The sequence below is a fragment of the Lipotes vexillifer genome, unplaced genomic scaffold (genome assembly GCF_000442215.2).
Source record: "Lipotes vexillifer unplaced genomic scaffold, Lipotes_vexillifer_v1.1 scaffold627, whole genome shotgun sequence".
NCBI lineage: Eukaryota > Metazoa > Chordata > Mammalia > Artiodactyla > Lipotidae > Lipotes > Lipotes vexillifer.
Genome location: NW_006787891.1, coordinates 992,557 through 1,006,634, shown reverse-complemented (window position 1 = coordinate 1,006,634; position 14,078 = coordinate 992,557). Strand labels below are relative to the sequence as shown.

General features: G+C 31.9%; 1 protein-coding gene across 2 annotated transcripts in view; it reads left to right on the top strand.

Annotated features, from left to right (window-relative positions):
• The window catches only part of ELP4 (elongator acetyltransferase complex subunit 4), a 249,546-nt gene that overhangs the window by 37,436 nt on the left and 198,032 nt on the right, over positions 1–14,078 (top strand). For both annotated transcript variants that reach the window (XM_007460926.1, XM_007460925.1), the window contains exon 3: positions 1,126–1,247. In XM_007460926.1, the coding sequence (XP_007460988.1) occupies positions 1,126–1,247 (122 nt within the window). The remainder of the gene's footprint in view (positions 1–1,125; positions 1,248–14,078) is intronic.

Sequence of the window (14,078 nt, the reverse complement as noted above, 5' to 3'; positions counted from 1 at the left end):
GGCTTACTCTTCCGCCATCTTCCCCTCATCCTCCGGTACAGTGATTTTTAAAATAAAAAACCAACTTGGCATTTCTGTGATAAATCCCACTTAATCATAGTATATCATATTATTCTTTCTTATATACTAATGAGTTTTGGTTGGATATTTTAGAAGTTATTTTCAGAAATGTTCATGAGGCATATTAGTCTGTAGCTTTCTTTTCCTGTGATGTCTTGGCCTAGTTTTGGTATCAGAGTAATTTTGGCATTATAAAATGAGTTCTGAAATATTTCTTTCCAATTTTTCCCTTTTTCTGAAAGATTACTTGTAAGATTGGTATAATTTCATCCTTAAATGGGCTAGTTTTTCTTTCAGTTTTATTGAGATATAATTGACATACAGCACTTTATAAGTTTAAGGTGTACAGCATAATCATTAGACTTAATATGTCATGAAATGATTAGCACGATAAGTTCAGTGGACATTCCTGATCTCATGTAGATACAAAATTAAAGTAATAGAAAAAAATTTTTTTCCTTGTGATGAGAACTCGTAGGATTTACGCTCTTAACAATTTTCATATATAACATACAGCAATGTTGATTTTATTTATCATGTAAATTACATCCCCAGTACTTATTTATCTTATAAGTAGAAGTTTGAAACGTTTGACTGCCTTCATTCAATTCCCCCTATCCCTACTCTCCACCTCTGGTAACCACAAATCTAACACTAAGTGTTTAATTCTTGTGACATGAAAGTAATGAGGTGTGAGTTTACAACTGGTTGGTAGGGAATATAGCCATTTTAGAGGTGCAGTACCTGAGAAAATCTTAGTAAAGAAAAAACCACAAATCTCTGATTTTTTAATATAATCATACATAACCTTCTAAATTTTATGGATATCAGAGGTGGTGTAGTAGATGGAGAATGATTTTGGAATCAGAAAGACTATTAAAAGTACCTACTTCCCGTTGACCATCTAGATAAGCATTTTAGCCTATCTAACTGTACCTTAGGAAGACATAGTTATTGCCCCACCTCATAGACTTGTTTTAAGGAGAAAAGAATATAAAAACATCCTACCATAAATATACTAGTATATGGTAGGATTCTGACTATAATTTTTTTTCTTTCTTACAGAAGAGGATAAATATAATATTTATTCTCCTTTGCTCTTCAAGTATTTCCTGGCAGAAGGAATTGTCACCGGACATACTTTGTTAGTTGCATCTGCAAAAGAAGACCCTGCTGACATTTTACAGGTATAGAGTATACTAATTCAATATTGCATTTTGAATATTTCACAAAAAATATTGTTTAGATATATGTAAATAAGATATGTATTTGTATATGTACAAACTATATTCAAATACATTAATGGGACCACACATGTATTATTTTTTCTCTTAAAGAGAGGTATCAAATTTATTTGAATATATAGTCACGTTTTAAAATTAGTTCTTGGACAGTTTTTTTAACTTAAAACTTATGTCACAGTGAGGAAATATTAATAAGCTATTTAAAACTGACAATAAATAAAATTACTATTAAGTAATGATATGAGCACTTTATACACTATTAAAAAATCTAGGTAAAGAAAAACAACTGCAGAATATTGTCAGATATTATATTACCAGTATTCCAACGGTCTAAGTCAGAAGAAAGAGAAATTAGAAGTACTCATTTATTAAAATTATTTTGTTTTGAGAATGCCAGACAGTATTCCCTTCCAAGAAATAGCAATAATACTAAAATATGTGCTTGAAATAGTATGTCTTTTTTATGCCAAAGCATATTTTTCACCTCAGAGAAGACAGTTCTGTCTTTTAGAATTCTTAATTTCTTTGTACAGAACAGGAACTCACTTCTAAGCCATTATTTGATTAGAATTCATAATCTAAAATCATAGTCTAAAATTTTCTCTCAGAGGTTGTTTTCATTTCACTGTGCAAAATGACAAATGACTAAGTCATTTATAAAAAATTTGTAGAATAATAAATACTAATTTACAATAACTATCAACAGACACCAACAAATTTCTACACCCACACATAAAAATTACTATAATACTGAGGTCAAAACTAACATGATTCTTTCATATGGGTCAGACTTCGTTTATTAAATTTTAAAAAGTCCGAAAGAAAACCTTTGTATAATTTTCCAAATGATTTCCTTCTGGTTGAAGAGCCTGTTTTCCTTTATTCTTATTTCTACTATTAATCTTTTGTAATGTTTTCTTGATGTTTTTGTTTTTTCTTTTGTTCCTTTTCCCTGGCCTTAATCATTTTGGACAGTTTCTGAACAGTACTGTACTTGCTAGAAGCAGTGGAGTAAAGGCCAAAATCATTGTTGTAAAGAAGCTATATAGGTTCTTCACAGCCCATTCCACAACATACCGAGCCTGAGATTTTTTATCAGACGTCTTTATAGCCATATAGGAAGTGTTCACCAAGCCATAGGCAGGAAGACCTATATATATATGCTTTTTTTTGGGGGGGGGGGGCGGTACGCAGGCCTCACTGTTGTGGCCTCTTCCGTTGCGGAGCACAGTCTCCAGACGTGCAGGCTCAGCGGCCATGGCTCACGGGCCTAGCCACTCCGCGGCATGTGGGATCTTCCCGGACCGGGGCACGAACCCGTGTCCCCTACATCGGTAGGCGGACTCTCAACCACTGCGCCACCAGGGAAGCCCTATATATGCTTTTTTAAATAAAGTGTTTTATTTTTCCTTCTTCCCTCCTCCAACCTAGGTAACTGATGTTAAAGCCTATAGTACACTTCCACATTTTGCCTTAGAGAACTACATTTTTTTATTTGAAAAATAATCCCTGATGCCTTTCTTAGGTACCTTGATCTGTACAAGTTAGTACTAAAAAAATTTCAGTGTACTTTACATGTCCTTCTTTGGATTATGTGAAGGATTTTAAAATTATAAAAGAAATATTATCTTTTCATCAGGGTTTCTTAAAATAGCTAGTCATATATGCAAGTAATTAGATTCTGCAAACCTTTATTCATAGAGCAGTTTTATAATGTAGTAGAAAAATATAAAACTAGAGTCAAAAAACAGACTCTTATTAAATTTGTCCTTATGACCAAAATAGATTAATAAGGACCAGACTAGTCATCATGCCTGAAACAACTAAAAAACAGGACAAAATATATGAAACAACTGTCTTCAAAACTTTGATCATCACACAGTAAAGGACAGTGATTCCTGAGTTATGCAAAGTAAACAAGCTAAGTCGTATAACTTCCCTAGCTTCCTGCGTACAACGTGTCCAGGCCGTAGTGCAGGAAGGAGGAGCCCAGGATAAGACAATCTTAGGTGACAGAGCTAGGAATGTGGAATTAAAACCTCGTTATTGTCTTCATCTGGAGCCAAGTATGGTTTAAGGAGATATGTATGGGTGCCAAGTAAGCAAGGGGTGGACTTGTGATAGTTAATTCTATGTGTCAATTTGACCAAGCCACGGGGTGCCCAGAAATTCGATCAGACTTTATTCTCAGTGTTTCTGTGAGGGTATTTTTGGATGAAATTAACATTTAAATTGGTAGACTGAGTAAAGCAGATTGCCCTCTCTAATGTGGGTGGCCCTCATCCAGTCAGTTGAAGGCCTAAATAGAACAAAATGGCTAACCCTCCCCCATATAAGAAAGAATTCTTCCTACTGGACTGCTTTTGAACTTGGACATCAACTTTTTCTTGCTCTCAGATTCAAACTGAAACATCAGCTCTTCCTGAGTCTCGAGTCTGCTATCCTTTGGATCAGAATTACACCATTAGTTTTCCATTTGGACAAAAACTACACCATCAGCTCTCCTGAGTTTCCAGCTAGCTTGCTGTGCATATCTGGGGACTTGTCAGCCTCCATAATCATATGAGCCAATTCCTTATAGTAAATTTTATTACAGGAAGATGTATGTATATGTGTACATATATATGTGTGTGTGTGTGTGTGTGTGTGTGTGTATGCACACACACACACAGACACACACATCCTGTTCATACAATTTCTCTAGAGAACTCTAATACAATTTTACTGAAAATACTAAGATTACATTTAAAACCAAACAAGGCATTTCACATTTATTTATTAACCTACATTGAACAATTATCACTCACATCCTATATCTTGGCCAGTTTTCCAGATAGTAAAGTACAGTGATCTTCCCACCTTTTTTGCGCTCATACTTCTAAAAATATTTTTTTTAATTATGTATCCTCTTGTATACTAAGTTATGTAAAAATTTTCGTTATGAGATTATTTAGTTGCAAAGATGTTATTGTAAATATTGCCTTTTTTAGTTGAAGACTTTTATGTCAGTCTTATAAGTGTATCCAACTCAATCTAAATAATAGCAATTTGATGTCAGTATCATTACTTTTAGAAGTATATACATAAGCAAGCTCTTCTTTAACAATTGGAAATTTTACATCAATCATTCTTTCCTTGAATTCATATTTTCTATTCCACTCACTCCTCATGGAGTTTTGTCAGAATGTAGTACATTTTATGTTCAACATTTTTATTAATAACCTTATGATAGTTTTTCTGTAACTTCATATTTAAATTTATTTTAAACTTTTTGTCTCAAAAGACTTTAGGTGTTAAACACATTTCTTCTTATTTCAGTTGCCATTACAATTATTGTTGCATACGGTGTATCAATAGACATAAAAATGTTCACACTACATCGCTTCATTAGGACATATCATTGCGTGAATATTGCTAGAATGGGATGGGATTCAGCATCAACTCTATTCATATTTTTCACTTTTGCAGATGTGAGCTGTTCATAGTTAAGTAAATAGAGTTGTGTTATTGTAATGTCCCTCAAATTATTTTTTCACTTTTTCTGAGTAATACACAAAAAGAAATCACACGGTGTCTATCAACATAAATTACTTTAAATTATTTGTCTAGTCTATTAGGTCCACCTAAAATTTTGCTGAAAACAATGAAAAAAGGATAATTTCCCCAGTCATTAGAACATTCACATTTTATATACCAAATAGATATTTTAGGTTGTCTTTTTTGTTTGGTACTGGAGAGATGTTTACTCCTGGGACAATGAGAAGTAAACCTTTCACTCGTGAAGTGAGAAAGGTTGATTTGAAAGGGGATTGGCAAAGGGGGACTTGCACTTCTATCCCTGGCACATTCTCTAGGAGGTCATTTTTCACTAGAGTATTTGTTAAAGTTGAAGATCAAAGAATTGATTTCCTTAAAACTCTCATGATCATGTACCTCTTTCAAAGTCTTCATTTACCCCAGGTTTAAAGACTCCCAGTTTTTGACAGTTAAAAGGGATGGAAACAAGTCATCTTACCTGATCCAGATAAGCTTTTCTAAGTTTAGACTACCATATGCCCAATATGATTAAATCCATATATTGATGTAGCCCAGTGAACCTGTATTTAGTCACCCCCAATATACACTAATCTTTTCTAGTTAGTGTAATGCTAACTATCATTTATTCACATCAATATGAAAAAAAGTATATTCTGTTTAGATTTCAAAAATGTAGGAATAACTTTTAAGTTACTTCTGCTCTTTAAAATATTTAAATGAAGGTTATCTCAGGCAAAAGAATTAAATCAGCATATTGGACTTAAAATTTCTTTTATGAAAATTATTCCTCTGTAATGTCACATTCCATGTAAATGCAGACTGTCTTATTAGAAGAAAATAAACCATTAGTGATAATTTTCTGTTATGTTAAATAATATTTTAAAGATGATTATTTGAAATAAATTCTCAGTGATTGATATATCTCTGGATTTTTTTCTTTATGAGCAGTACTGTTGGTTTCAGTGTTGACAGATATTTTATTTGGCTTTCCCATATTTGAATTTTCACTATTACTGAGATGCAGTTGATAACAACATGCTAATTAATCTCCTGGAACTTAAATTCATCTTATATTTCAAGGGAAATAAATGTTAAAATGGTATGACCATTTATTTATTTATTTATTTATTTATTTTTAACATCTTTATTGGGGTTGACCATTTATTTTTAATGTCTTTAAAGTTTCTCTGGCTCTAGCCTAGCATAGGTGTTTTTAACTGAAGAATGTATTCTAGTGTCATCAGATCTATTTTACTTTATCTTGTGCACTTAGAATGTATTATCAAAGACATTATAATTACCCCACAAAAACCTAATGGTCTTAAGCATTAGATTTACTTAATATAACATTGCAGATTTGGTGCTGCATTTTTTTTTTTTTTTTTTTTTTTTTTTGCGGTACGTGGGCCTCTCACTGTTGTGGCCTCTCCCGTTGTGGAGCACAGGCTCCGTACACGCAGGCTCAGCGGCCATGGCTCACAGGCCCAGCCGCTCCGCGGCATGTGGGATCTTCCTGGACTGGGGCACGAACCCGTGTCCCCTGCATCGGCAGGCGGACTCTCAACCACTGCGCCACCAGGGAAGCCTGATGCTGCATTTTTAAAGTTATCTCATTCTTCTATTTATAATGAGTAGCCTAGAACAAGTTGTTTTTATTTGAATAGCAAGTTTGCTTTACATGACAATTGAATATTTATCAATAATGTACTCAATGAAGTTAAATATTAAATTAATTATAAATTTGAGTGTGTGATCCTCAGGAAAAATTTAACTTCTTTGATTTTAATGCCATTATTTGCTTTTAACTAAAATCACTTGTATAGATGAGTAATGAAATTTCCCTACATTATAAAACTTATTTAGTGATTCATTTTTAAACTATTTTAATTTTGATTATGTTCTTGTATTTCATGCACCTCTACTCTGAAGATATATCCAGTTTTTGAGTTAATAGAATCTTCACTCATCAGTAATGTTTCTTTTCTTTTTTAAAAAAATAATTTTAAAAACGTTCATTTGATGGGGAAATACTGCTTTGTTGCATGTTTCTTTTTTTACAGCAAAGCAGAATATTTTCCCCTATGGTTGTTAGCCTTCTGCATTTCTTTCTTGTTTTTCATAGTAGGTTTTTGTCTCTGTCCATTTTTTTTCTCATTGCTCTGTACGAGCTCTTTACATATTTTAGTTAATGTCCCAGGATTATATACGAGGATCTTTGTTTTGCACATTCTCAGGATTAAGTCCCTGAAGTTACAAGGTTGCATTGGAAAACCAAATTTGCCAAAACATACAAATAGCCCTCCTATAAATTTTGGGCTGCCCTCCTAAAAATTTTGCCCCTCTGCCCACATCCCTCACATGTAACACTAGTGTATTTTTTCATCATTAGATTTGTGAGTTGGTCTGTTCCTGTTAGCCATATGTTGAATATTCTTGAGTATAATGCAAAACAATTTCAAAATTTGCCAAAGATGCAAAATTTCCTGAGGTTGATCAAAGTGACTGTGGAGAATTGTTTGAATCCCATGCAAAGCTACTGGCTAATGAGAATGTAGAAGGATTCAGCCAGTTAAGAAAGCAATGTTTCTTAAATTCTTAATCTTATCATCTTGTATTCCTTACATGTTTAATATGTAACAGTATAACAATATTTGACTTAAAAGAATAATATGCCAGTCTCATTTTTCCATAAGGAAGTACAAAAAGTATTGTTTTTAATATATACAATATGTTTAATGTTTAGTGTTCACACATTTAAAACAGACTGGATGAGAAAATTATGGCTGATAAAAATTTCAGTTATGTATATTCTTCATAATACCAGTATATAGACAAAGTTTTTAACATCTCTGAGAAAAATGAACAAAATATTTTTGTAGTTTAAAGTGAGATGTTGAATACTAATATAGAGAAGTAGAATTTCTGCACCCATAAGAGTAGGTATATATATTATGTACTTTCTACATAATGTTCAGTTGGGATTTCAGTGTGCCCAGCTCAGAGTTATACTGAAGTCTTATTTGTATCAAACAGCCCAAAAATGAGTGACCAAAACCCAAGGCATTAACAGTGTTTAGAGATACAATGTAGGGAGAAAATGCTATAATTGCTTAGTTTTAATTTTATGATGTATGATTGGAGATTTCTGGAACCTATAACCAAGGCAAATATTGTTGGTACAAGAAAAGGGAAAAGACAGTCTTATAGACCATAATTATCTTAAAACTGTGTATAACTAAAAGACAAGTAAAGGATAAAAAGCCCATCAGCTGCCTAAAATATATTATATAACCACCCAGCAATTTATCCATCATCCTTTGGAAACATTCATGCCTACTGTAGTCAGAGCTTCAGGAAGTCAGCATTAAAGATGTAACGCTGAAAAGTTACACCCCTTAGAAAATCCTATAGAACAATATACATGATGTTGTTAAAGCTTTTAAAAACACTATGGTAAGTATTTTTCAGGTAACTTTTTTATCTAAAAGAATTTTCTTGATCATCTCAAATATAGTGATGGGTATTCTCTATGAAAACTTTCTATGGAATGTTTTCTAATATAGCAAAATTACATTTTAATGTTAAAATATTTAAACATTTATAAGTAGATCAGCTGATTTTTTATGAAATAAAAAATATGTACACACATGCACACTCAAACATTTCTTAAGAACTTGAAAATGCTAAGATTTCTCTATTATTTATATCCTTTTCATAATTTTTAACAATATGATGGTATGTGTTAATACATATAGAATTAAAGAAAGTACAATTTCAGAAGAAAATTTAAATGCTGTTTCATAATATGCTAAAGTCAGTTTCAAAAACTTAATTTGAATATTTTTTAGTGATGACATGCCAGGTAGGTAATATTCATTCAGGAAGAGATATCTAATATCTAGAGCAAAGGGTTAATTCTTGACTTGTTGCATTAACTTTTTGAGTTACCTGTTATATACACTATGCACTAACATCAACCACAGTTAGAACAAAGTGGGAGGTTAGAATGCTTTTAAGGAGCTTCAAAGTTGTATTTTTTAGGATAGGTACCTGGTTACCAGCAGGGGTGTCCCAACTACCTTGATGTTTATTAAAGGATTATAGCATGTAATATTTTTTAACATCAAACATATTGGTAAATAAATAGTTCAAATTTAAAATCAATTATGGTGAAATTTCCCATATTTACTATTGAGAAAATCTTTCATATTGAAAATGAATTACTTTACAATAACCTATGTCATGGAATGAGTTTCAGTTCATTGAAAATAAACCATATGATATTTGATAAATTAATATAGCAATAAGGTACTTGGTAACAAAATAATGAAGTATGAATATTAGTCTAACATCTTCAGAATTCTTTTTCACAGACTTTAAATCCGTAAGTAAAAGTTAAAAGTGTATCTTAATAATTTGAAAGCATTATTTTAAATCGCAAAATATCAGCCTTTTACCCAAATATTGAGCTCATTTGTTAAGATCTTATTCACTGTACCTTGTATCTTTTCCTTTATTTGATACCTTGGTTTTAATTGAGGTCAGAGATGTTGATTTAGAGTTAGATAAAGCGGTATTATTTGCTAACAATGTAAAGTTTGAGTTATTGTTAAAAAGGTTTCTTTTCCTTCTGTCAGTTTGGTGTCAAGATTAAGTCTGTTTGCCATGTGTCTGTTATTTACTGATCATGGAACAAGAATTAGAAATCTAGTGAGTGGTCAGTTTGCTCTTAGTACACTGTAGCACAGTCTGGTCTTTCTGAGTACATAGAATACAAAAATGCCTCAGATCCAGCCCATGTTTTTTTTAAGTGACAAAAATTGAAACAGCTATAAAAATGAAGTTAAAGAAACATCCTTGGTTGGCCAAATATATCATTGAACGTTTTTTAAATTATGTTCATCTCCAAAGTTGTAGTTTTATGATTCAGAACAAAAGTAATATAACACACTATAAATAATTAAAAATTATTTTCTGGCCCTTCTATATTCCACTTTGCAAGCTTTATGCATACTCAACACCTTATACATTACACATTTTCCCACACATTTTTACTTTTTCTAGCCTGTATAATATTTAATGTACATCCTATCAAAACTATTTTATCACTGTGTATCTTTTGTCCATAATATAAATACAAATATTAAAAGGTCTTTGAAGGCAGAGCTATAATCAGAATATGTTCCCTTCACTTCTTTGTTAACATTTTATTTGTTCAGAAAATTATCAGGCTATCTATAAGCTCTTCAGTGCTAGTTGAGCCAGAAATTTGCTGTTTGACCCTAGGGTTCCCCTCTTTTTTTCCCTCCCTAGCTACTTGTGAGAGCTTATTTAAAATTCTGAGTTCTCCCCTGGCAGCCACAGTTCGAGTTTCTTTGGCAAATTAAAAAGACTAAGAAGAAACATGCAAAAGCTCAGTACTGTTTCCAGTGACCTACATTTGTAGGCAGCTTTTAAAAGATAGTATGTGCCTTATTTTCCAACGAGGAAATGAAAGATAAGATAAAAAATATAAAAGAAAATAAACCCACCTCTCTGTCGCTACCTAATGAGAAATTTTTGATATAACACTAAAATAAACACACATTTGGCATTGATGTTTGTACATCAGTCAACAAAAGAGAGGAATTTTGCATGCAGAAAAGTAGCCTAAGTTATATAGCAAAATGCCACACTGTGTAATAGGTTATTTATCCTTAAGAAGATAAAATATACTTCAAATCTGAGCTTAGATTTTAATTTCTGTGTTGCTGCTTAACTAGCTACAGGACCTTGCACAAGTCACTTAACCTTTCATATTAAGATAGGGATGATATCCTGCCTACCTTATTCCGGAGCTCCAAATTAAAAATGAAATATCTGGAGTTTTGCTTTCTAAATCTTAAAACACCTATTCCAGCCCTCACATTTACTTTAAAAATTTTATCTTGAACCCATAAAAAAATGAATGGTTGTGAATACTTGATGGTTTTGCTATAGGCAAAAGAAATGTTTAAATCTTAGAACTATTATTAGTTTTATCATTCTTGGAAAAGAAGCCACATAAAGTCAGCATTGGGAATATTAGAAATAGGGTTCATTTTTCTTTTGAATACTTTTTCTGAAAAAGTATTCAGAAGAGAAAGTATTCAATCTTTTTGGGGGTGGATAAATGACTTCAAAATTTGAAAACCAGAGCCATTCAAACTAAAAGAAAATCAGCCTCCCAAATTAACATGTTGTCCCATTTAATGAAACATTAAAGGATACCATGGAAGGAGAAAGGCTGTATACTATCAAGGATCATAAATTAAATTGACAGTCTGTGAAGATTTATTATGTACAAAAGGATAACTCTACTGTTGAAAACCCCCAAAATATAGGGCTATTTCTCCAGCTAGTGTTGGGATGATTCTTTCAGTGTTTCTTTTCTAATTTAAGTTTTTTTGTTCACCAGAAACTGACAGTTGCAGAAAAGGGCAGTTGCAGAAAAGGGCCTTAGTTCCTCACATCCATCTTTTCACATTATGGTATATTAACAAAATCAGAGGCATTTGAAACGTGCTTATTGTTTTTGTAAAATATTCTCACTACAGTTTGCGTGTGCATACATGTGAGTCTGAAAGTCTGTGCTAGATTTCAGAAACATGGTAGAGAGCATTAAAATGAAGACTTAAATTGGAAGTAGAAAACAGATCTGAAACTATGAAGTTTCAGATCAGAGATATTGATCTTACCTTGCATATCAATATCAGAGATATTGATCTTACCTTGCATCTCTTAAAACAGACTGTAACATACAGGGTGCTATAGAATTAAAGAAAACCTATTTTATGCTTTTACCCAGTTACCTCTACTTCTCAGTAGTCAATGAACAAAAAGAATGAGTTCTATTCTACTAACACCAAATGTACTACAGAAAATAGTTTTCAAATTTAATAAAAATAAAGTGATATCCAGTTTCATTTAGTACCCCACAATACCCTAAGGATTTTTGTTTGTGACACTTTCCATAAGCTGGGTTTATCCTGGAAAAAAAAAATCACATCAAACAAATAAAACCAGTCACTTGTTGTGTGCTCCTGAGTTAGGAATTTAACTGATCAGGACCCCTTAAATGAAGGTAATGCCTGATTTCATTCCTAATTGAGATTTCTTTGACAATAGATATCCATGAAACTTTAGAATACTTCTTTTCCAACAATGTAAAGATTTAGTAAATAATTATAAGATTATTGTCACTTTCTCAACTTTTAAAATAATTATATTTAGAAATGTTTTACTTACATCGGTTTTTAGAAATTAGTTTATATTCAATAAAGAGACTTAATACTTAAAGGAATTTTGTAGGAATTCTTTGCCAGCATAAGAATCCTTTTATAACTTATTATTGCATAACTTGTTTGCTTAATGTAGATTTTCATATGTCATATTTTCTTAAAACAGGTTAATATACACCCTTATACAGTAAACATTTACTAAAAGGAGTTATTACATATGATCTCACTAATAACTAAACCTGTTAATACCAGTGAGTAAGTGGAAAGTTTAGTCTACTTTTTAAAACAATTCACAAAATGTTTTGTAATCAAGATATGTCCTATTATAAGGACATTGTTCACCATTCACTATTCTTTCTATAACTAGGGACGTAATATATATTAAAATATACATATATACACATATACGTGTGTGTATGTATATACACACATACATAATACATATACACACACAGAAGTTCACATTTTTAACAATAGTAGTTACCTAATTAGTAGCTCTTTTCACTTTAACTTGTATTATCTCTCTGAGTATGAATTTTATTGGTTGTGCAGTCAGAGCCAGATTAAACATTGACAGCATTGAATATAAGAACTTTACTTTGTAAAAAAGCCTAGAAAGAAAAACTTCAATTTTTATGGATAAAAGTATTAATAGATTCCAACAGTGCATTCTTGCCTCTCTATAAGTAAAAACATGGTATTTTTATTTTAAGCTTTCTTCTTAAGAAGTCAGTTTGAAGTAAAGAGACTGTTTTGAAGGAATATGTAATATAGCTCTTATGTTTTGATTTATAAAATCATAAATTCTGTATCTAAGTTGATCTATTGAGGAAAATTGATAAAATTAATATAGACCTCATAGAGACTTGTTCTTAACAGCTTGACGGTTTTGAGTTTTTTTATATATGTGAGAAAATAATTACAGAAGCTAATATCAGAATGCCAAGACAGTGCATTTCCCCTTAAACTCCTTTTAAGTCAATGCCATCAATAGACAGTACTGAAACCTGTGGCTGCTTTGGTCAAGACTAGGAGTGCTGTTATGGTATTAGCAGGCATATTGCTAGGACCTAGATAAGGAATGTAAATTTGCCTGTACCTCATTTTCCCATTCTCACTACTAGATTGCAGTAGAACTCAGAGGTTAATACACGTCAGAATTGCTTTGAGATCCTTCTGTGACTGGTGCTCTTAAAAATGTGATGGTTTAGAATGTAATGTTTTAAAATAATTAAGTTATATTTGCATTTAATTGAAGATATTATTATTAAACTTAGTGCAACTCTTTCTCTTCATTTCTGAATACTTCTAGTGCAGACTTCCATTTCCTTTTCTTCATGTATCCTGCTCCCTCCCTCTGTCTTAGTCAAGAAAATTGAAAGAGAGATTTTTCCAGCCTTCTCAACACATTTCTGGTTTACGTTTTAAGGAGAAATGTGATTTGCTTGCCAAATTACAAGCATCAGTTTTGTCAGTAGCTTAACTTGAGAGTTTAGTTAAAATAATTTTTGTATGCTGATGTGAAAGTGTTTTTCACCATCCTTCTTGTAATAGCAGTAATTTTTCTATCTTTATATTCAAGAAAAAATACCTGAAATTGTACTAAGATGTCCCCTAATCTGTACTGCATTTGGTTTGAAACAAGATAATTCACTCATTACTAATCTTAAAATCTCTGAGTTTTAAAAACATGTAACATCAACTACACCCCAGGACCTTCTAACTTACTCCCTGCAGTTTACATTTCTGAATGCTTTTAACAATTAAAGTCGCTCCTCCCCCCATACTTTTGAATAGTTAAATGAAGATAATGTGGAGAACATACCTTTACTAAATCAATATTCAGGTTAAATATTTGGACCATGTTTGTATTCAAATTATGATAATCAGTAATATCTTTGGATTTGTTTCTCTTTCCTACTTTCAGAAAATAAGTATTCCCTCCAAAAACCCCCATAAATCAACAAAGTAATATACT